We start from the raw sequence: 24971 nt of genomic DNA on the forward strand, positions 1-24971 counted from the left end.
AACAAGTGCTCACTTCGGGAGAAAGGAGAGATTATTGGGATGCAACCCTTGTTTAGACAGAACAGATGCTACCAGTTTAATATTTGATCATGTTGTTGGTAATGTTACTCAATATATTCACTACCTGACCTCATATTCTGCTTATGCAGTCTGTTTCCTTGTCTTTTGGCAGATCTTGTGTGGTCTTATCATGAGTAAGAAACTAATTAACTCAGTTATAGCCTAATTAAAGGTACAGTATCTAAAGGCTCAGATTATGTTGAGTTCTGTTGGTTCCTCAAGTGCTGGGCAGGTTTTCTCATACCCTTTTATGAATTAACAGAACTGTTTCTCCATGTTCTGCAAGTGGGTGTCTCTGATAGTGGACTGAGTGGATGTAACAACTGAAAGCATTTATTGAACACAAGATGAGACAGTGATTAGAAACTACAAAGAAAGTGACAAATAATGCATACTCAGTTTTTTTAATTAATTGCTTGCATTTGTGGATTTTCCTGGTACATTCTGAGAATTATTAGAGAAAGATACATCCTATTTTAAAACTAACCTTATAAAAAAGCTAAACAATGTGTAATTATCCTCCTTTTTGATCACAACTCACAACATTGCATAACTCAATCATAAACATACACTCAAGTTGATTAATTTGGTTATTAGAGAGCGGTCAGTCCCAGTACTGCCTTAGTTCCAGCACTCTGCGGCCTCCACCCTCTGGGGCTGCCAGAACTCTGCTCCTCGATGATCCGCTTGATCAGATCAACATGTGACCTGCCACCTGGAGGAGGGTGGAGGCCATGTGGAGGGCCACTCTGAGAGAGAGAGAGAGAGAGAGAGAGAGAGAGACGGGAAGTGGGAAGTGGAGAGAGAGAGAGAGAGAGAGAGAGAGAGAGAGAGAGAGAGAGACGGGAAGTGGGAGAGAGAGAGAGAGAGAGATGGGAAGTGGGAGAGAGAGAGAGGGGGGGAGAGAGAGAGAGTGATTGACGGGAAGTGGGAGAGAGCGAGAGAAAGAGAGAGAGAGTGACAACAAGGAGAGAGATGGAGAGAGAGGGAAGAGAGAGAGAGAGAGAGAGAGAGAGAGAGAGTGATTGACGGGAAGTTTGTGAGAGAGGGAGAGTGAGAGAGAGAGAGAGAGAGAGAGAGAGAGAGAGAGAGAGAGAGAGAGAGAGAGAGAGAGAGAGAGAGAGAGAGAGAGAGAGTGATTGACGGGAAGTTTGTGAGAGAGGGAGAGTGAGAGAGAGAGAGAGAGAGAGAGAGAGAGAGAGAGAGAGAGAGAGAGAGAGAGAGTAAGAGAGAGAGAGTAGAGAGAGAGAGAGAGAGAGAGAGAGAGAGAGAGAGAGAGAGAGAGAGAGAGAGAGAGAGAGAGAGAGAGTGATTGACGGGAAGTTTGTGAGAGAGGGAGAGTGAGAGAGAGAGAGAGAGAGAGAGAGAGAGAGAGAGAGAGAGAGAGAGAGAGTGAGTAAGTGAGAGAATTACCATTGTTGCAGATACATCCCACCAGGCTGGAGACGTCCTCCCATCCCCTTCCTCTCCACTTACCTGAGGACTTTTTTGGGCCCCAGACATTTGAAGTCAGCGCTGACGGAGTACCGGCCTGAGAAGGTGCCCTTCACGTTCAAGGAGCCAAACACGTCCCTGTCACATGGATGCTATTACACATGCTACACACAGACACGCACACAAACACACACACACACACAAACACACACACACAATACTGTAACCATTGATAGTAAGAATTTGTAATTTGAGAAACATAAACCTAGGATGAGTGTTTGGTTGCCCAAATCAAAACCTTTTTTACATGACACTTTCAAACAATCCCTTATCTAAGAGTCTTAATTACGTTTTGATATTTTAGACATATTTGGCATTTCTTTCTGTAAATTACCATTTCTTTGTTAATAAGTGAACCGAGGATTGTTGTGGTACTTCAGGATGTACTTTTGTGTCATCTTGCTAAATCATTCCCATTCAGCTCTGCAGGCCTTGAGTACACAGTTCTTCTCTCAGTCCATTATTATCCACCAAGTCCTAGCATTTCACTGAAGCACTCTCTCTCACTCTCTCTCTCTTTCTCTCTCTACCTCTCAATCCCATCTTTTCCTAACACTTCTATGCACATCACCGCCATGCTATTTGAAAGCAATATGCAATAAATAAATATACAGTATTTCACTGTATGAAGTATTAACTATATCAAGATTACAGGTCAAGTTTATCCCAAATTGAAACCATCAGTTTGTATTATTTTAGATAGATTCAAGAGATGAAAATATTCATTATGAGCAATATTGCAGATTTTAATGTTAAGATATTTCTGGTTATTTAACTTAATCCTTTTCAAACTCACTTAAATAAATATATATTACACTTTAATGATTTGCAAAAGTTTTAGATGATATAGTATTCCAGTATTTTTTTCCCCATAGCTACTTAGTTTCTCATGCAGACCAAATATTAAAGCTAGGATGGAATAGATACAGAGTGAAACTACTGACAAACAGCTGTTTCATGTACTGTACAGCTACAGTAGAAACTCAGTCAGTCAAATTGTTGAGTGGAAACTTAAAGTAGGCTAAAGAGGTGAGGGAGACAGGACAGCTTTGAGTGTTACCTTGACTTACTGTTGATTTCACACTTTTCTCAATGGCTTAGAGACTATATAAAATGTCCATGCAATCAGAATTTCACATTATTGTACTTGACTGTGTATTCAGTTACTTTGCGAGAATGTTGTCTCTGTTTATGCATTATTATGTACTTGTAACTGACTAGTTTTCACTATGACGGTATATTTACTTTACGTCACAGTGTTTTGGAGGATAATTCCATTCTATATCTCTGGTTTTTGTCAAACGTGTTATGCAGGTCTTAAGACACTTTTTTTTCAGTCTTGTCACTTCTGACCAATAAAGAGCATGGTAGATTATCTGACACTCAAGAAGAAGGACTGATCTCATTATTACTGAAACAGGATACAAGTGGAAAATATAAAGATCCAGTCCATTTACAAAATTGGAGGCCCCTTACACTTCAGTGTTGTGATGCAAAAATCCTAGCAAAATGTATAGCGCATAGAATTAAAAAGGTATTGCCGGATATTATTCATTCTAATCAGACAGGTTTTTTACATGGAAGATACATTGGAGATAATATAAGGCAAGTATTGGAAACATTAGAACACTATGGAAAATATGGGAAACCAGGCCTGCTATTCATAGCAGACTTCGAAAAGGCATTTGATAAAGTTCGACTGGGGTTTATATATAAATGCCTGGAGCATTTCAATTTTGGAGAATCTCTTATAAAATGGGTCAAAATCATGTATAGTAACCCTAGGTGTAAAATAGTAAATAATGGCTATTTCTCAGAAAGTTTTAAACTGTCAAGAGGAGTGAAACAAGGTTGTCCACTATCGGCATATCTATTTATTGTGGCCATCGAGATGTTAGCGATTAAAATCAGATCTAATAATAATATCAGAGGATTAGAAATAAAGACCTTAAAAACAAAGGTGGCATTGTACGCTGATGATTCATGTTTTTTTTTAATCCACAACTAGAATCCCTCCACAGCCTCATAGAGGATCTAGATACATTTTCTAACCTCTCTGGATTACAACCAAATTATGACAAATGTACTATATTACGTATTGGATCACTAAAAAATACAATTTTTACATTACCATGTAGTTTACCAATAAAATGGTCTGATGGTGATGTGGATATACTCGAATACATATCCCAAAGGAAATAAATGATCTCACTTCAATAAATTTTAATAGAAAATTAGCAAAAATAGATAAGATCTTACTACCATGGAAAGGAAAATACCTGTCAATTTGTGGAAAAAATCACCCTGATTAACTCATTAGTATTATCACAGTTTACCTATTTGCTTATGGTCTTGCCTACGCCTAGCGAACAGTTTTTTAAATTATATGAGAAAAAAATATTCAATTTTATTTGGAACGGCAAGCCAGACAAAATTAAAAGAGCATATTTATATAATGAATATGAATTCGGAGGACAGAAATTATTAAATATTAAAGCATTAGACCTATCACTAAAAGCTTCAGTCTTACAAAAGTTATACTTAAATCCGAACTGGTTCTCAAGCAAATTAGTAAGATTGTCTCACCCAATGTTCAAGAAAGGCCTTTTTCCCTTTATTCAGATTACAACCTCACACTTTCAGTTATTTGAAAAGGAAATAATCTCCCAAATGTCACTATTTCTAAAACAAGCCATAGAAAGTTGGTTGCAATTTCAATTTAATCCTCCAGAAACGACAGAACAAATAATGCAACAAATATTGTGGTTAAATTCAAATATACTAATTGACAAAAACCTTTATTTTTTGACAGAATGTTTAAAAAAGGTATAATCTTTGTAAATGATATCATCGGTAGGACTGGTGGAGTTATGACGCACATGCAGCTAACAAAAACATATGGAAATGTCTGCTCTACCCAAAATTACAACCAAATAATGGCAGCATTACCGCAAAAATGGAAGAGGAAAGTGGAAGGGGGAGAAAGTAAGGAACTTGTCTGTCGGCCTTGCATTAAAGAACATAATTGGTTAAGGAAAACTGTGATAAATAAAAAAATATATCAGTTTCACTTAAGGACCAAAGGATTGACAGCCGTCCCATATAGATTGCAAAATAGTTGGGAAGAGATCTTTGATGTACCGATCCCATGGCATAGTGTTTATGAACTGACACGCAAAAACGACACCGGATTCAAAAATTAGAATCTTTCAATTTAAATTACTATATAAAATCCTTGCTACCAATAGAATGTTATTTATATGGGGGATACAATCTTCCCAGCTCTGCAGATTTTGCTGTGAAGAGACGGAATCATTGGACCATTTGTTTTGGTTCTGTCCATTTGTAGCTTGTTTTTGGACACTGGTCCAGGAATGGCTAAAGGATTGCAATATTTACCTGGAACTAACCTTGCAGATAGCATTACTGGGTGATCTGAAAAGTCATAGTCAATCAATCAATAATATAATAATACTTTTAGCAAAGCTGTTTATTTTTAACTCTCAATCTGTAGAAGCAATGAGAATAGAAAGGTTCAGAATTATTGTAAAACATCACAGCACGGTTGAAATATATATGGCAAATAGAAATCCGATATGGATGGTGTTAAGAGATAGATGGGAGGTATTGAATAGAGTTGAAGGATGGGACTAATAACAAATAACAACAAATAATAACAAAGATAGCTAATAATGTAAAGCATACTGTGTCCATAATAAGTATATAGGCTGTATGTTGGGAGCTTTTGGGAAAGAGCACAGTTAGAAAGATATGGCATATAGAAGCAAACCGGATGGACATCATGAAAACGATCGGAGAGGTTGAGAGTAGAAGTAGTTCAGGAGCAAAAAATTAATAAATAATAATAATAATAATAATGATATATATGTATGTATGTATATGTATATATATATGTATATATATAATAGAATTATTGTAAAATTAACTGTGTCCATAAGGTGTAGATAGTAAGTATAGACCGGAAGTAGAGACCTGGGCATTGTTGTTCACTAATTTACTCCAAGTAGGGAAAGGATGGTGATAATTAAAAAAATTAAAAAAAGTAAAAAATAAAAAAAATAAAAAATAAAAAAAATATAATAAAAAAAATAAAATAAAAAATAAAGAGCATTCCGTATGATTTATGTTTTAGAGTTAATTGTTTATTTTTCATTTTAACATTGAATCTCAACATGACAATTAAAGAACCACACATTTATACAAAATACAGTACAGATATTAATTGTACTGCTTGTTAAAATGTCAAATTGTTATGAAAATCAGAACATGCCTTTAAAAAAATTTAACTAGGCAAGTCAGTTAAGAACAAATTCTTATTTACAATAACGGCCTACCTCAGCCCCTCACAAGGAAAAAACAAGAAAAATTTGCTCACAATTATTTGTTAACACTAGCCAGGATCCAAACTTCTACATGGAACCCAAAAGTGTTCTACCTACAACCAAAAAGGGTTCTTCAAAGGGTTCTCATATGGGGACAGACAAAGAACCCTTTAAGGTTCTAAATAGCAACTTTTTTTTCTAAGAGTGTAGACATTATACCAGCTCACAGAACACCCCCATATACGGCGTACCGATAACCCTCCCACATGTGCACATGGGACCCTGGTGAGACACATGCTGGTGGTAGAAAGACTGCTGCTGCTGGGTCTTGGGTTCTTCATGGACCGCTCCACATGGGCACCCCCACTGCTGCTCTGGCTGACTGTTCACTTCATAACTTCTGGTTATGGACCGTTTGTAACCTACACAGTGTTTGGCTCTGGACTGACTGTACTCTTCCTCCTGTCTGGCTCTGGCTGGGCTACTTCCTGTTTCCAGGGTGACAAAGGGAGTTAGGTCAGCCTGATCATGCCGGATCTCCATTCTGTGCAGTGCCATCCTCTGGTGATATCTGCCCCTGCTGTAGAAGGACAGGGATGGTGGGTTAGAGGTTTTGTCCCAGAACACTTCTAATTCTATGGGACGGGGTATTGCTTCAGGTTGAGCTGCAGTGTTCCCAGGAAGATAGATACACTGAGAATTTAAGTCTGCCAGTGAACTCAGTTGGTCCATCTGCCAGCGCAGTGCAAAAACATTGACATTCCCAGCAGATGAAACGTTGACACGTAAGCCAACGGTCCAATCACAGTCCTCAGATAGTTTGACCACCCACCTAAGGTTGGTATCAGAGCCGCTATCCTGGCACAGAAGAGTATGGGTGGTGAGTTTGGCAAGCGGGGTGTAGAACACTTTCCTGTGGTCCTGGGAAAGAGACATGCCCCTTCCCAAGCTCGTGGGGTCAAAGGTCAATTTGGTGGTGGGAGGTAACCCTGGGGAACCCTGTTTTTCCTGGTGGTTCTCGGGGTCGACCAGAGCCAGAAGAGAACTCCACAGCTGTGTTGTCTGCTCCACAAGCTTTCCTCCGCTCTGTTGTAGCTCCTGGACCAGCTTGTCCCGGTCGGCCCCAGGCTCCAGCCCCTTCCTCAGATCCACAGCTCGGGCCTTCTCCACAGCCTGGTGCACCCCTTCATAGCCCTGGAGGAAGTGGAAGGAGTCCCCATCAGACAGGGCAGCCTGCATGGTCCTCTTGGAGGTATTGATGGACATTACGCGAGCTGAGACGGAACTCTGGACGCTGGTCAGGGTGATGTCGCGCAGGGCGGACACTCCCTCAATGAGCCGGACACTGGAGCTAGCCAACCTCTCCCTCTGCTCCTTATCCCACCTGACTAGCTCCAGGCTCTGTCTCTCTCTCGGGGCCAAAGCCTTCTGCTTTTCCTTCAGCTTCTCTCCCAGCTCTTTGTGTGCCTTTGGCAGGGTCTTCATATTGTGGACACGATGCTGGTCCTCGATGGCGCAGGACATGCATGCACTAGTTAGGTCGTCCAAGCAGTAGTACTCAAGAATCTTACCATGGTGGGGGCATTTGGTGGTTGCCCCAATTCCCCCAGCCCCGGTGCTATGGGTTCAGTCAGGGTATGTGTCTGCAGCAGCAATGGCACTGTCAGGTGCGGCTCCAAGTGCTGGGCACACATGGACATCTCACATTTCATGCAGGTCTTCAACGCTGGCTTTTTGTCATCCACACACATGTCACAAACAACGGCCTGGATCTCAGGCAGCGGCAGAGCCTGGCACCCCTCAGACATGTCTTCTGTGAGCCCTGGTTCGGTTGAAGCTGCCCCAATAAATGGTGGTGGGAATCGGGTGCTTTGCGTTGTCCTTGACCTTCGCCTGCTAAAATACCTCTAGCCTCGTAGCCCCTATAATGCTTCTAATGTAAACTTTTTACCTTTCGGTCCGTTTGCTTTTGTTCGTTCTGTCTCTGGTCTGATTTGGGTTTGAGGCCACCTCGTGCAATATATGCGTCAGTCCACCAAAAGTTCCTGGTTGCTAAAATTATAATGGTTCGCCTAATTTCAGTTTATGAAACAAAACAAGCTAATCATTGTACAATCCAAAGCACTGTGAAATATCCTTTCGATAAAATATTGTATTTTCAGCTGTCAGGTGCCGTTGTACAAAGCCGAAAGTAAAAAGATGAAAAAACACAATTTAACCGACATGTTAGAAATAGGGCACATAGAACGGATCTACTGCTTCTTAGACTTACTTTCGATGAGTATGACAGATCTATACTTAACATTTCTATGTACATTTGGTCGTGTCGCCCAGAAATCTGCCTTGCTATGTACATGACAGGCAATGGGTGTGTTCGAGTAGTTAGGCTAATGCAGACGGTTACACACAACTACCGAAGTCAACAGGGGAGGTGCATCTGCAGCAACCGAAAGTCAGACACAGTTTGAAGCGAATCAAATACAGATTTTCTGCATATCCGATTCGAATCTGTTCTTTTTCCTGTAGTCTGAACAGCCAAAAAGCATATGGAATGGGATATTTCAAGCCACATTTCCAACCACCTACAAAGCCGCCTCCAACGTTGTTTTAGAGAATTGTGGGGTAAAACTCATTCTGATTGGCCTGGCTCCCAAGTGGGTGGGCCTATACCCTCCTAGGCACATTCGCAACAGTGCCTGAATTGGGCAGGAGCTCACTGGTACTGAGTACCAGCATCTCACATTTTCTACTGCGTAAGATCCTGCACCTCTTATAAAATATTGGCTAAAAGTATTGTGGAGTTCTTGCACCTAAATATAAACAGTACAGGGACCCAAAATGAGTACCAGTGTAACCGGTGTGAAATGGCTAGCTAGTTAGCGGTGCGCGCTAGCAGCATTTCAATCGGTGACGTCACTCACTCTGAGACCTTGAAGTAGTTGTTTCCCTTGCTCTGCAAGAGCCGTGGCTTTTGTGGAGCGACGGGTAACGGCGCTTCGAGGGTGACTGTTGTCGATGTGTGCAGAGGGTCCCTGGTTCGAGCCCAGGTAGGGGCGAGGAGAGGGACGGAAGCAACACTGTTACACCAGCACCTATTTCAGTACAAGTCAAGCACTGGACAACAGCAACACATGGAAATATAGCTGCAAGCAGCAATGCCGGGGTTCAGCTATGGGACCACTGTGCCACCATCAGGAACAATTTGACACATTGCCCTAGGACGAATTACTTCTGTACTGTTTACCACACTTGCCAAATATCAGAACTCAAAATAAAATGCATCATGCAATATGCAGGTAATATGCTTTAGATGTATTTTGGACCATTTTCAATTATGTTGACTACTTTAAATGTTTTCTTCTCCAGAACCGCTGGACTGATCGGCACCAAATGTGGTATATGAATGCACATATTTTCCAAGACTCTAGCTAAACAATACGGCTGCTATAAGCAGTGAGCTTGCATTAATGTTTTTTTCCTGTCCAACAGCGCCACAATGTGGCCAAACTTAACCATTCTTTACAGGCTACCTAGACTCATATCCCTGAACATGTGTGCCAAATTTCATCAGTCTGAGTCAAACAGATCAAGAGATATACCAATGTGCCCGTTATAGCGCCACAGTGTGGTCGATATGAAGGTGCTTGCATATGTTGAGTCTTGACAGTGTTTGCAACATGTGTACCAAGTATTGTTACAATACAAATATTTGTGACTGATTTATAGGGATTTATGTGCAAGACCACGTGAATGTTTATTGGTCAATAGGGGCCATGTTGTTTTTGGTACAAGCCTGAAAAATATTGCTTTGTGAGACCTTGATCCAAAGATGCCACATATGAAGTTTTGTGCAGATCGGTCATTCGGTTCCAGAGGAGTAGTGTTTAAAGTGTTTTTAAAAAAATCCAAATTGAGAAAAATCCATCATTGCGGACTTTATGGTTCCTTGAGGCCCAATTTTTCCTTGCCATATATACCTATATACCGAATTTCAGAACTGTAGCTCAAACGAGGTGAGGGGCGTGAGCTTTCAAGTTTGCATTTTCAATCGCTTGTTATAGCGCCACCATGTGGCCAATTGGCATGGCATTGTATGAGAGGGTGTGGCCCATGGCCCTTTACCATCATAAACGTTTGCATCCTCCTAGGCCTTATTATCTCACAGGAATTTGCTTTTTTTCAGCAAATTGGCAGAACCAGTATAATAATAACAATGAACCAGAACAAATACAATAGGCTTTCACCAGCTTCGCTGCTGAACCCCTAATAACACCTTTGTTGTTTATTGTACATCCGTCGGTAGACTATATTAAATTCTATATTCATCATAATAGAAGTGCGGTGATGACCAAAAGAAAGCAAGCAGCAGAGCGATGGACAAGCATCTGGATCCAACTGTTGCAGCTAAGCTCACAGAGAAGAAGACTGAGTTAGCTCTAGCTAGGGTGGCATTCACTCCTAGTTGACTTCGAGATAGCGTGGGCAAACTACCAACGCGTGGTCCTTGGTCAGCATCTTTCCATTAGCAGCTCCTTCCAGCAGCCATTAGGGGTCAGCAGCCATTAGGGGTCAGTAGCCATTAGGGGTCAGCAGCCATTAGGGGTCAGCAGCCATTAAGGGTCAGTAGACATTAGGGGTCAGTAGCCATTAGGGGTCAGCAGCCATTTGGGGTCAGCAGCCATTAGGGGTCAGCAGCCATTAGGGGTCAGTAGCCATTAGGGGTCAGCAGCCATTAGGGGTCAGCAGCCATTAGGGGTCAGTAGCCATTAGGGGTCAGTAGACATTAGGGGTCAGTAGCCATTAGGGGTCAGCAGCCATTAGGGGTCAACAGCCATTAGGGTTCAGCAGCCATTAGGGGTCAGCAGCCATTAGGGGTCAGTAGCCATTAGGGGTCAGCAGCCATTAGGGTTCAGTAGCCATGTATCAGGGCAACCACTCCTCTATATATTCTGTATGTTGTTGGTTGTATTTGATGTCCTGTAATTAGTTTCATTGACAAGCTTTTATAACACAAAGCAAATTTAAGTGAAAACAACCAATATAATATTTTCTTGTCCTTATTTTAGGTCAGGCTGCGGTTCATGGTCCAACAGCTGCGCTACGGGATCAGCTGGGACGCAGAGGAGATCTGCGAGGCACGCAGCAAGATTTGCGGACCAAACCAGACACAGGAGAAGGAGAAAGACAAAAAGGAGAAAGAGGTGAAGGAGAAGGTATTGGAGGTGCCTCGCCTCAGTAAGGAGGATGATGGGAGTAACAGGAACAAACATTCACCTGTCTCCACCTCCACTCAACTTAGCAGCCTGTCCTCAGAGTCCTCCTCACCCGTTCCTCGTAAAAGCAGTAAACGCCACCCCATTGTTGCACCCAATAAGCTCAATCTTTCTTGCAGGTCCCCAAAGCTCTCCACTTCCTCCACGCTCAGTGGCGCCCCCCACAACCACAGGGCAACCCCTAGAAATCCGAGACAAAGCCCATGAAAACAACTTCAAACCCCACATGCTCTATCAGGTATCAATCTTAGAGCTGTGGCGGAGCTTTGATTGTAACAAGAAGCCTTCGAAGGAGGAGCTCCATCGTCTGCAGACCCTCACCAGGCTCCACATGAAGTACATCCGTAAGTGGTTCTGCAACCGACGCTATTCGCTCACGCTTCACCACCAGGTCAAGGCCGACCCAGAGTCAGAGGAGAACGGCCAGTCACAGCCCAATGGCCTCCTGTCATCAAAGACACAGCTCATTCAGCATCTGACACAACCAACGCCACCACAACATGACAGCATGTACAGACCACCACCGAAGAAGAAAAGGATGTCTCAGCCAGATGATGTCGACATCATAAGCAGGAGCTGCAACGGTAACCATGACAACCCTACTGACACCACCCACCAGATTAGGTCAAGCTTGGAGTGGAAGGAAGAAGAGAAAGAACCACCTGAAGTACAGAAGAAGAAGAAGAAGAAGAAGAAGAAGAAGAAGAAGAAGAAGAAGAAGAAGAAGAAGAAGAAGAAGAAGAAGAAGAAGAAGAAGAAGAAGAAGAAGAAGAAGAAGAAGAAGAAGAAGAAGAAGAAGAAGAAGAAGAAGAAGATGTCACGGTTCAGACAGACGACAAGAGGACCACAATTGCGTCACACCAGAAAGTTTATTTAAACTTAAGGGGAAAGGGATGTAGGGAGTGAGTGAAGGCTCCAGGGGTTATCCCGTCCGATGTGCTGGGTCTGTGCCTCCCCCAGTGGCAGCGATGCGTCCGATGACGCCGGTGGTTGGTGGTCCAGAAGTCCTGGGGGGGGAGGAAACACAGACACAACGGGGCGGATGAAAACAGGCAGAAGTACAGTTCAAGGGAAATCCAAATACGTTGTAGCAAGGCAGAAGGCTGGTCAGAGTTACCGGGGTCGAAGAGTAGTCAGGAGTCGTAATGGCAGAAAGCAGGTCTGGTTTTCCTGGGGCAGAAGAGTATCCAAGAATCAGGCAGGTCCGGGGTCACAAAACAGGGGTGAGCCAGAAGCGCGAAGCACACAGGTTCCGGGTGTGAGCTTTGCAGACGATCTGACAAAGGAGAGCTGACAGACGGGACTTTAAATACTGGGAGAGGTTAGTGGGTAATGCAGCGCAGCTGGCAGAGTAATTAGAGCCGAGCAGAGCAGGGACAGGTGGAGCTCGTTAGGCTGAGTAGAGAGAGAGAGATGAGCAGAGTGGAAGATAGTGGAAACACATTAAGGTGGTAACCCGGTGGAGTGAGAGGGCTCATGACAGAACCCCCCAAGGGACGGCCCCAGAAGTCCCAAGAGCAACACCACGCCGGGCGGGAGGAGGGGAGCCGGAGGAGGGCTGAGAACTCCTCCGAACGGTCCGAGCGAACGCCCTCATCCTCGGAGGAAGCCGGAGGGCCGTGGTCGGGAGATGGGACAGGTCCCGAGACAGGATCAGGCACAGGACAGGAAGCCGAGCGGGCAGGACGGTTAGGGATCCCTCTGGGGCGGCCCCTACGGATTGCAGGTTGATCAGGATGCCGTTGGTGGAAGGCGGTGATGAGAGTCCTATCCACAATCCGACTAGCTGGCACCCAGGTCCTTTCCTCAGGTCCATAGCCCTCCCAGTCAATGAGGTACTGGAGACCCCTACCCCTCCGTCTGGACCGAAGCAGGCGGCGGACGGTGTAAACCAGACCACCATCGACGAGCCGTGGAGGAGGAGGACAAGGCGCAGCAGGGACCAGCGGACTCTCATGAATGGGCTTAATCTTAGACACATGGAAAGTGGGGTGCACCCTCATGGAATTAGGCAGTTGGAGCCGGACAGCAGTTGGGCTAATCACTCTTATGATAGGGAATGGGCCAATGAACCGAGGTGCCAACTTCTGCGACTCCACCCTGAGTGGCAGGTTCCTTGACGACAACCACACCCTTTGACCAACATGGTAGGTGGGAGCAGGGATTCTCCGACGGTTGGCCCCGGTAGTGTAGCTGGCAACGGATCTGAGAAGTGTGGCTCGGGCCTGTGACCAGGTGCGGCGACATCGACGGGCAAACGCAAGTGCAGATGGGCAAGTAACCTCCCCTTCCTGACTGGCAAATAGAGGAGGCTGGTATCCGTAAACACATTGGAAAGGGGACATACCGATGGCAGAGCAGGTCAGAGAATTGTGTGCGTACTCCACCCATGTCAATTGCTGCGACCAGGAGTGGGGGTTGCGTGAAGTCATGCATCGCAGTGCCTTCTCGAGCTCCTGATTTGCCCGCTCTGACTGCCCATTGGATTGGGGATGGAATCCGGAAGTCAGACTGACTGTGGCTCCCAGCAGGTGACAGAACTCCCTCCAAAAAGCGGAGGAGAATTGTGGACCACGGTCCGAAACTACATCCTTTGGCAGTCCGTGGATCCGGAAGACGTGTTCCAGGACCACCTGGGCGGTCTCCTTGGCGGTTGGGAGCTTGGGGAGGGGAATGAAGTGTGCCATCTTGCTGAATCGGTCAACTATGGTGAGAATGACGGTCTTGCCCCTTGAAGGGGGCAGCCCCGTGACAAAGTCAAGGGCGATGTGAGACCAGGGACGTCTGGGCACAGGCAGGGGCTGCAGCAATCCGGCTGGGGGCTGGCAGGACGACTTGTGTTGGTTGCAGATGGGGCAGGCTTGGACGAATTCCCGTACATCCTTTCTCAGAGCGGGCCACCAGAACCTCTGGGCGAGCAGGTTATAAGTGCGGGTGGAGCCAGGGTGACAAGCTAGGCGGGAGTCATGTCCCCACTGAACGACCTGGGACCTTAGGTTTTCGGGGACAAAAAGGCGGTCAGCTGGGCAAGTGCTGGGACCGGGCTGGTTACGGAGAGCTTCCAGCACCTGTTCCTCAACAGCCCAGGTCAGAGCTGCTACGATGCAGGGACTTGGCAGAATCGACACAGGATCCTTGGAGGGGTTGTCATCCTTCTGGAATTGACGGGAGAGGGCGTCTGGCTTGGTGTTGCGTGATCCAGGCCGGTATGACAGAGTGAAATTAAACCTGGTGAAGAACAGGGCCCAGCGGGACTGCCTGGGGTTCAACCGTTTGGCCGTGCGGATGTACTCCAAGTTCTTATGATCGGTCCAAACGAGAAATGGAATGGTGGACCCCTCCAGCCAGTGACGCCACTCCTCCAAGGCAAGCTTCACAGCCAGCAGCTCTCGGTTCCCTATGTCGTAATTGCACTCAGAGGGGGACAACCGACGTGAGAAAAAGGCACAGGGATGGAGCTTCCCATCCTCCGCAGCCCACTGAGAAATCACAGCACCAACTCCCACATCCGAGGCGTCCACCTCCACAATGAATTGCCGGTCCACGTCAGGCATCTGGAGGATGGGAGCGGAGGTGAACCTTACCTTGAGGGTACTGAAGGCCTTGTCGGCTGCTGGGGTCCAGGTGAAGGGTTGCTTGGTGCTGGTTAGAGCAGTGAGAGGGGCAGCAACGGTACTGTAGTTCCGGATAAACTTTCTATAGAAGTTAGCAAACCCCAGAAACTGTTGCAGCTTCTTTCTGTTCTCCGGAACTGGCCATGACGTGACTGCTGATACCTTGGCAGGATCCATTTGGATACTTCCCTCTGCCACTATGTACCCCAGGAAGGCCACTGTCTTGACGTGAAACTCACATTTCTCTGCCTTGGCGTAGAGGGAATTCTCCAGAAGACGATGAAGGACTTGCTGGACATGGCGGGTGTGTTCAGACAGGTTTCTGGAGTAGATTAAGATGTCATCCAGGTAAACGAAGACAAACTTGTTTAACATGTCCCGCAGTACATCATTCACTAGAGCCTGGAACACAGCAGGAGCATTGGTGAGGCCAAAAGGCATAACCAGATACTCGTAGTGGCCTGTTGGTGTATTGAATGCGGTCTTCCATTCATCTCCCTCCCGGATCCGCACTAGGTGGTAAGCGTTTCTGAGATCCAACTTGGTAAAAACAGTGGCTCCCTGGAGCAACTCAAAAGCAGAGGTGAGCAGAGGGAGAGGGTAACGGTTTTTCACTGTGATGTCGTTGAGTCCCCTGTAGTCGATGCAGGGGCGAAGAGATCCGTCCCTCTTCCCCACAAAGAAGAAGCCAGCACCAGCCGGAGATGAAGATGAACGGATCAATCCTGTGGACAGAGAGTCATTGATGTAGTCCTCCATGGACCTTCTTTCAGGAGCAGACAACGAATAAAGACGGCCCCTTGGAGGGGCTGTTCCAGGGAGGAGGTCGATGGCACAGTCGACACGGTCGGTGAGGGGGGCAGAGATGTGGCTCTTGCTTTGTTAAACACTTCTCTGAGACCATGGTAGCATTCTGGGACATGGGAGAGGTCAGGGGCGGAGTTAGTAGGTACTGGCCGAGGGGGTAGTGCGGCAGCAAGCAGGCAGGTTCGGTGGCAGTCCTCTCCCCACTCCCTGATCACCCCGGTCACCCAGTCGAGCTGAGGTTGTGCCGGGCGGAGCCATGGGTAACCCAGGATGAGGTTGGCCTGGAGAGGGGAGCAGGTGAAACTGGATAGTTTCCTGATGGTTTCCGGACAGACCCATCAAGACCGGGGCCGTGACATGAGTGACCGATCCGAGTAAGTGTCCGTCCAGTGCCCGGGCAGGAATAGGAGGTGTCAAACGGAGGTTCTCCAGTCCCAGTTGGCGTGCCAGCTTGATGTCCATTATGTTGGCTTCGGCGCCAGAATCCACCAGAGCAGCCAGGGTGTGAGTAGAGTCAGAGAGGCGGAGGTGAACTTGCAGCAAGGGTTTGCGGTCGGAGGACTGGGTGGTCATTGAGCTCAACCGGACTCCCCCTATGCCCGGTGAGCTTCGGCTTTTAAAGGGCAGGTTACCACACGATGTCCATCACCTCCACAATAGAGGCAGAGGTTTGAGGTGAAGCGGCGCTGGCGCTCTGCAGGAGTGAGAGAGGCTCGCCCAATCTCCATAGGCTCAGACTGATCAAGCTGACTTGGGTGAGTGGCAGTAGCTGACAGGAGCCCAGTCGGATCTCTCCGAATGCCGGTAGTTGGTGGACCTTGGCGCCCCCTCTCACGACGACGGGTCTGTATCCTTCTGTCGATCCGGACAGTCAGTGCGATGGCTTCATCAAGAGTGGAAGGCAGTTCATGGGAGACCAACTCGTCCTTGATATAGTCTGCCAAGCTATGGAAGAACGCGTCCACCAACGATGGTGTGTTCCAAGAACTTCGTCTTGCCAGGGTTCGGAAGTCGATGGAATGGTCTGCGACTGTACGTCTGCCTTGTCGAATACTGAACAGTTCACGAGACGCCTCTGCGGTTGGTGAATCCAGGTCAAACACCCTCAGCATCTCCTCAGCAAACAGGTCGAAGGTTGCACATGCGGGGGTTTGACGTTCGAACTCTGCTGTTCCCCAGAGTCGAGCTCGGCCCGTCAGGTGAGTGATGGCATACCCGACCCTAGCCCCCTCCGTGGCGAAGGTCCTTGGCTGCAAGGAGAACTGAAGTCGGCAGCTAGTCAGGAATGGCCGGACCTGGGTAGAATCGCCGTTGAACCGCTCGGGGTTTCCAATCTTGGGTTCCGGGGCAGCGGCTGAAATGACCGGGGCAGGTAACTCGGAGGCAGGGCTGGTGGGCAGACTGGCTGGGATAAGGTTGGTGAGGAGTTGGATGATCCTGGCGAGTTGTTGTTGCTGCTGCTGGGACTGCTGCTGGTGCTGCTGGAACTGCTGATGCTGTTGGTAGCCGACCTGAAGCAGAGAGGTGATGTCGCCGCTCATGCGGCCTAGCTCTCTCTCAGTGTGTTCCAGGCGTAGCATGGCGGTGGGTTGCTCAGGTTCTTCGGTTTCCATGTCGGGGGAAGTGTGCGCTGAGTCCATGATGGTCAGATCGTACTGTCACGGTTCAGACAGACGACAAGAGGACCACAATTGCGTCACACCAGAAAGTTTATTTAAACTTAAGGGGAAAGGGATGTAGGGAGTGAGTGAAGGCTCCAGGGGTTATCCCGTCCGATGTGCTGGGTCTGTGCCTCCCCCAGTGGCAGCGATGCGTCCGATGACGCCGGTGGTTGGTGGTCCAGAAGTCCTGGGGGGGGAGGAAACACAGACACAACGGGGCGGATGAAAACAGGCAGAAGTACAGTTCAAGGGAAATCCAAATACGTTGTAGCAAGGCAGAAGGCTGGTCAGAGTTACCGGGGTCGAAGAGTAGTCAGGAGTCGTAATGGCAGAAAGCAGGTCTGGTTTTCCTGGGGCAGAAGAGTATCCAAGAATCAGGCAGGTCCGGGGTCACAAAACAGGGGTGAGCCAGAAGCGCGAGCACACAGGTTCCGGGTGTGAGCTTTGCAGACGATCTGACAAAGGAGAGCTGACAGACGGGACTTTAAATACTGGGAGAGGTTAGTGGGTAATGCAGCGCAGCTGGCAGAGTAATTAGAGCCGAGCAGAGCAGGGACAGGTGGAGCTCGTTAGGCTGAGTAGAGAGAGAGAGATGAGCAGAGTGGAAGATAGTGGAAACACATTAAGGTGGTAACCCGGTGGAGTGAGAGGGCTCATGACAGAAGAAGAAGAAGGACAAACTGAAGGAGGAGCTGAAAGAGGTGGGGATCACAACATTCATAAACAATCCACGGAGAAGAACAAGCTTTCAAAATGGGCCCACGGCCGAAGAACAACAACAAAACCATGGCCCAGCTGGATCTCCTGAGACACTTCTTCTTGACCTGCCAGGTTTTCTCATACCCTTTTATGTATGAACAGAACTGTTTCTCCATGTTCTGCAAGTGGGTGTCTCTGACAGTGGACTGAGTGGTGTAACAACTGAAAGCATGTATTGAACACAATATGAGACAGTGATTAGAAACTACAAAGAAAGTGAAAAAGAATGCATACTCAGTTTTTTTAATTAATTGCTTGCATTTGTGGATTTTCGTGGTACATTCTCAAAATTGTTAGAGAAAGATACATCCTATTTTATAACTAACCTTATAAAAAAGCTAAACAATGTGTAATTATCCTCCTGTTTGATCACAACTCACAACCTTGCATAACTCAATCATAAACATACACTCAAGTTAGGATTAATTTGGTCATTAGAGAGCGGTCAGTCCCAGTACTGCCTTAGTTCCAGCACTCTGCGGCCTCCACCCTCTGGGGCTGCCAGAACTCTGCTCCCTCGATGATCCGCTTGATCAGATTGGCTGAGGTGATCAACATGTGACCTGCCACCTGGAGGAGGGTGGAGGCCATGCGGAGGGCCTCTCTGAGAGAGAGAGAGAGCAAGAGAGAGAGAGAGAGAGAGAGAGAGAGAGAGAGAGAGAGAGAGAGAGAGAGAGAGAGAGAGAGAGAGAGAGAGAGAGAGAGAGAGAGAGAGAGAGAGAGAGAGAGAGAGAGAGAGAGAGAGAGAGAGAGAGAGAGAGAGAGAGAGAGAGAGAGAGAGAGAGAGTGAGTAAGTGAGAGAGAGAATTCCCATTGTTGCAGATACATCCCACCAGGCTGGAGACGTCCTCCCATCCCCTTCCTCTCCACTTACCTGAGGACTTTTTTGGGCCCCAGACATTTGAAGTCAGCGCTGACAGAGTACCGGCCTGAGAAGGTGCCCTTCACGTTCAGGGAGCCAAACACGTCCTTGGGGTTCTGCCGGTACAGGTCAAAGGTCACGCGGGCTATGTCTCTTCCTGTCCGCGGCTGGCTGGGATCTTGGACTTTTGAGAGCACTGCACCCTGTGGGGTTAGAGTAAGATATGGGGCGAGATGAGAGACAGCAACATGGATGGTGTCACCGTGTAATCGAACCAGGAAAAACTCTGGGCCTTTAAGATTTTCCTGATCAGGGCCCATATCCAAATACAGACTCAGAGTGGGAGTGCTGATCTAGGATCAGTTTTGCCTTTTAGATCATAATTGATAAGATTATATGGACATATCCTAGATCAGCAATCCTACTCTGAGATGCTTTGTGGATATGGGCCCAGGTCATGTGGTAGGTCTAGAGAAAAACTCAGGGCCCTACTCATCTCACTTGGCAGCTGACATGGGTGTGTACAGTCGTGGTCAAACGTTTTGAGAATTACACAAATACTAATTTTCACAAAGTCTGCTGCCTCAGTTTTGGTGATGGCAAATTGCATTTACTCCAGAATGTTATGAAGAGTGATCAGATGAATTGCAATTAATTGCAAAGTCCCTCTTTGCCATGAAAATGAACTTAATCCCAAAAATACTTTTCCACTGCATTTCAGCCCTGCCACAAAAGGACCAGCTGCCATCATGTCAGCGATTCTCTCGTTAACACAGGTGAGAGTGTTGACGAGGACAAGGCTGGAGATCACTCTGTCATGCTGATTGAGTTAGAATAACAGACTGGAATCTTTAAAAAGGAGGGTGGTGCTTGAAATCATTGTTCTTCCTCTGTTAACCATGGTTACCTGCAAGGAAACACGTGCCATCATCATTGCTTTGCACAAAAAGGGCTTCACAGGCAAGGATATTGCTGCTAGTAAGATTGCACCTAAATCAACCATTTATCGGATCATCAAGAACTTCAAGAAGAGAGGTTCAATTGTTGTGAAGAAGGCGTCAGGGCGCCCAAGAAAGTCCAGCAAGCGCCAGGATCGTCTCCTAAAGTTGATTCAGCTGCGGGATCGGGGCACCACTTGTGCAGAGTTTGCTCAGGATTGGCAGCAGGCAGGAGTGAGTGCATCTGCACGCACAGTGAGGCGAAGACTTTTGGATGATGGCCTGGTGTCAAGAAGGGCAGCAAAGAAGCCACTTCTCTCCAGGAAAACATCAGGGACAGATGGATATTCTGCAAAAGGTACAGGGATTGGACTGCTGAGGACTGGGGTAAAGTCATTTTCTCTGATGAATCCCCTTTCAGATTGTTTGGGGCATCCGGAAAACACCTTGTCCGTAGAAGACAAGGTGAGCTCTACCATCAGTCCTGTGTCATGCCAATAGTAAAACATCCTGAGACCATTCATGTGTGGGGTTGCTCCTCAGCCAAGGGAGTGGGCTCACTCACAATTTTGCCTAAGAACACAGCCATGAATAAAGGATGGTATCAACACTCCCAACCAAAATATTGTGGTTAAACTCAAATATACTAATTGACAAAAAACCTTTTATTTTGACAACATAAAAAAAAAAAAGGTATAATCTTCGTAAATGATATCATCGGTAGGACTGGTGGAGTTATGTCGCACATGCAGCTAACAAAAACATATGGAAATGTCTGCTCTACCCAAAATTAGAACCAAATAATTGCAGCATTACTGCAAAAATGGAAGAGGAAAGTGGAAGGGGGAGAAAGTAAGGAACATGTCAGTCGGCCTTGCATTAAAGAACATAATTGGTTAAAGAAAACTGTGATAAATAAAAAAGTATACCAGTTTAATTTAAGGACCAAAGGATTGACAGCCGTCCCATATAGATTGCAAAATAGTTGGGAAGAGATTTTTGACGTACCGATCCCATGGCATAGTGTTTATGCACTTATGCAAAACGACGCCGGATTCAAAACTTAGAATTTTTCAATTTAAACTATTATATAAAATTCTTGCTACCAATAGAATGGTATTTATATGGGGGATACAATCTTCCCAGCTCTGCAGATTTGGCTGTGAAGAGACAGAATCATTAGATCATTAGTTTTGGTTCTGTCCATTTGTAGCTTGTTTTTGGACACAGGTCCAGGAATGGCTGAAGGATTGCAATATTTACCTGGAGCTAACCTTGCAGATAGCATTACTGGGTGATCTGAAAAGTCATAGTCAATTGATCAATAATATAATAATACTTTTAGCAAAATTGTTTATTTTTAATTTACAATCTGTAGAAACAATGAGAATAGAAAGGTTCAGAACTTTTGTAAAACATCACAGTACAGTTGAAAAATATATGGCAAATAGAAATAGATGGGTGGTGTTGAATGGAGTTGAAGGATGGGACTAATAACAACTAACAACAACTAATAACAAGATAACTAATAATGTAAGCATACTGTGTCCATAATAAGTATATAGGTTGTAGGTTGGGAGCTTTTGTGAAAGAGCACAGTTAGAAAGATATGGCATATAGAAGCAAACCGGGTGGACATCATGAAAATGATCAGAGAGGTTGAGGGTAGAGGAAGTTCAGGAGAAAAAACAAACATAATATAATTATTATAAAATGGACTGTGTCCATAAAATTGATATAGTATGTATAAGCTGGAAGTAGAGGCCTAAGCATTGTTGTTCACTAGTTTACTCCAATTAGGGAAGGGGTGGTGGAGTTGGAAAGTAATAAAGGGGACAAGAATGTTAAAAAAAATATTTTTAAAAATTCTCCCAACCATCCAAGAACAGTTTGGTGACGACCAATGCCTTTTTCAGCATAATATAATAAATAATAATATGCCATTTAGCAGACGCTTTTATCCAAAGCGACTTACAGTCATGCGTGCATAAAAATGTTTTGTGTATGGGTGGTCCCGGGGATCGAACCCACTACCTTGGCGTTACAAGCGCCGTGCTCTACCAGCTGAGCTACAGAGGACCACATGATGGAGCACCTTGCCATAAGGCAAAATAGATAACTAAGTGGCTCTGGGAACAAAACATAGACATTTTGGGTCCATGGCTAGGAAACTCCCCAGACCTTAATCCCATTGAGAACTTGTGGTCGATCCTCAAGAGGCTTTTGGACAAACAAAATCCCACAAATTCGGACAAACTCCAAGCATTGATTATGCAAGAATGGGCTGCCATCAGTCAGGATGTGGCCCAGAAGTTAATTGACAGCATGCCAGGGCGGATTGCAGAGGTCTTGAAAAAGAAGGGTCAACACTGCAAATATTGACTCTTTGCATAAACTTAATGTAATTGTCAATAAAAGCCTTTGACACTTATGGAATGCTTGTAATTATACTTCAGTATACCATAGTAACATCTGACAAAAATATCTCATAACACTGAAACAGCAAACTTTGTGAAGACCAATACTTGTGTCATTCTCAAAACTTTGGACCACGACTGTATACCTGTACATACTGTCCAATCCCTAACACAGGTCAGACGAAACACATGTACATGCCCAGATCACGACAGAGACAGACAGTGTCAAACCTACCAAAGGGGGTTTCCATGTCTGTCCAGGTTCCAGGGCCATGAGGACAGTGTTGTCAGGCAGAGACATCAGGATGTCTTCAGAGTCCACCACTGTCCCGTCCTCCTCACACACCAGCACCACAGCCAGACTGGACAGACAAAGCATCAGGGCCTGGTACACCTGGGGTAGCAGCAGAGAGAGACATATTCAGAGGACGGACAGAAAGACACAGTGTGTGTATTTTGTAGCCACAATTACATTCTCCATTGGCATTCGCTCTGTGGTCCTTTGTAGCTCAGTTGGTAGAGCATGGCACTTGTAACGCCTGGGTAGTGGGTTTGATTCCTGGGACCACCCATAGGTAAAATAAGTGCATGCATGACTGTAAGTTGCTTTGAATAAAATCGTCTGCGAAATGGCATGTATTATTATCCTTGATCTGGCCTTGCTTGGGTCGTCACTAGTTACCCCAGCCATAAAGTCATAAACCCCCCAATGTCTTAAGTTTCTATTCTTTAAATCGTATTTTAAACCTAACCCTAACCTGAAACCTAACCTTAACCACACTGCTAACCTTATGCCTAACCCTAACCTTAAATGAAGACAAAAAAGCTACTTTTTGTTTTCATAAATTTTTACAATATAGTCCATGTTGACTTTGTGGCTGTGGTAACTAGTGGAAACTCCTTATAATTAGAGGCCAGAGCTTTTACTGGTAAGGTCACATGGTCCGGAAAAATTCCTGGCCTTAATTATAATAACCCCCACTTTTCCTTTAGTTTTTCTCTCTTTTTTGTATTTTCATCATGTCTTTCTCTTTCTCACCCTCTCTCTCAGCTCCTCCAGGGTAGCGGCTGTGACTCCCTTCCTGGTGCCCCTGTCATGGGAACACACCCTGAATGGTCTCTGGGGGGCCGGGGCCAACGACCACACCCGCCTGGTCACAGACCTGTGGAGGAAGAGGATGGAAGAAGATGTTCACAAGGCCAGATACAGCCAGCTTGAGGTAGAATTTGCGCAACCTGGTCCCAGATCTGTTTATGCTCTCTAACCAATGCCTACAGTCATTGTCATTTGTCATGCTAACAGATCTGAACCAAGCTAGAAGTTGCCCTGTTCTTGGATCAGTTTACCCCACACACCAATCTTAACCTGAACCATGAAGAAGATGTCCAACATGACCCTGTATCAGTGGTTAGGGACAACTTCTACCTATTCCCTAGTCCATAGATACACAGATAATACATTTGTACTGCACATAAGTTAATTTGGCCCAGGAGAGCTAGAAAGACGAATGTATATACTGGCTGACTGGAGATAAACCTACCTTTATGACTCACTATAATATTATAGTGCAGAACAGATACAACTGTATCTCTATGTGTAGATGTTATCTAGATACATTTACATTTTAGTCATTTAGCAGACGCTCTTATCCAGAGCGACTTACAGTTTTTATTGAGCGCATACATTATTATTTATTTAAATGTTTCATACCCCCCGGGGGAATCGAACCCACAACCCTGGCGTTGCAAACACCATGCTCTACCAACTGAGCTATATCCCTGCCGGCCATTCCCTCCCCTACCCTGGACGACGCTGGGGCAATTGTGCGCCGCCCCATGGGTCTCCCGGTCACGGCCGGCTACGACAGATACAGTATGACGCTATGTTTTTCTAAGGTGTTCTGTATTATTTACTACTGCTGCTGAGGTATAACATCTCGTGGACAGACTACGTCATTGAGGATCTGACTAAATTGCGCAAGATTTGAGTTCTGGGTTAACCGAGGTTAGCTGAGGTACAACGTGTTTTAAGGGCGGTGGTGTGGGCTGAGAGGTATACAGAAAGAGATTGAGACTGATTGGAAGACAGGGACAGATCAATCCTAGCTTCATCAGGTGGAGACAGTGTCTGTTTGACAACAAAGGGTGGAAATAAGTAGAGGAAACACTTTCTATTCTAACTGCCTGTCCAACTTCAATTAAAGCCCTCAATTATATACATTTTCCAGTGGTTTGTTGCCATTGTGCCTTATTGTCAAATCTCTTGGCTCGCAACAGCGTAAGCCTTTACAAGTACAGTGATACAGTATTATAAAATAGCCTACCCAATCAGAAACTTATCAGAAATAATGTCTGGAAACATTATCCAGACACAGCTATTAGCAAGTAAGTGTACTTGCTTTATTAATGATGCTGTTGACTCCATATCCCACTGCCTTTCTTTCCTTCTCTCTCTTCTTTACCTCCTGTTTTTCCTCCTGTTGTTAGTGCTAGGTCGCCTCTGATTCTGAATGTCTGACCCAGCTAATTCTTTAGGACGGACTTTGTCCTGATGAATCAGATACAGACACATTGGGCAAAGTTTTGTGTGCGTGTGTGTGTGTGCGTGTGTGTGCATGCGTGTGTGTGAGAGAGAGCGAGAGTGAGAGAGAGAGGAAGATAATAACACTGACCTATATCATTGACTGTGCCATGGCATTCAATCTACATTTGGAAAATGTTTTTACATGATATCAGCACAGAT

General features: G+C 45.7%; 1 protein-coding gene across 3 annotated transcripts; it reads right to left on the minus strand.

Moving 5' to 3' along the window:
• Positions 1-734: 734 nt before the first annotated feature.
• Positions 735-24815, minus strand: LOC121566594 (cell death activator CIDE-B-like). Of its 3 annotated transcripts, XM_045212208.1 has the most exons (6): positions 24691-24815; positions 23268-23391; positions 22464-22622; positions 18954-19076; positions 1537-1604; positions 735-809 (listed from the first exon to the last, which is right to left on the minus strand). In XM_045212208.1, the coding sequence occupies exons 1-6, from the start codon at positions 24798-24800 to the stop codon at positions 752-754; spliced, it is 642 nt and encodes a 213-aa protein (XP_045068143.1). In that variant the 5' UTR covers positions 24801-24815; the 3' UTR covers positions 735-751. The 3 variants fall into 3 exon arrangements, with proteins under 3 accessions (XP_045068143.1, XP_045068142.1, XP_045068144.1); XM_045212207.1 differs by lacking the exons at positions 735-809; positions 1537-1604 and adding an exon at positions 18239-18615 and having other exon boundaries at positions 18886-19076; XM_045212209.1 differs by lacking the exons at positions 735-809; positions 1537-1604 and adding an exon at positions 18239-18615 and having other exon boundaries at positions 18886-19076; positions 24628-24776.
• Between the last annotated feature and the right edge of the window lie 156 nt (positions 24816-24971).

Source organism: Coregonus clupeaformis, unplaced genomic scaffold (genome assembly GCF_020615455.1).
Source record: "Coregonus clupeaformis isolate EN_2021a unplaced genomic scaffold, ASM2061545v1 scaf0001, whole genome shotgun sequence".
In the NCBI taxonomy this organism is placed as follows: Eukaryota; Metazoa; Chordata; class Actinopteri; order Salmoniformes; family Salmonidae; genus Coregonus; species Coregonus clupeaformis.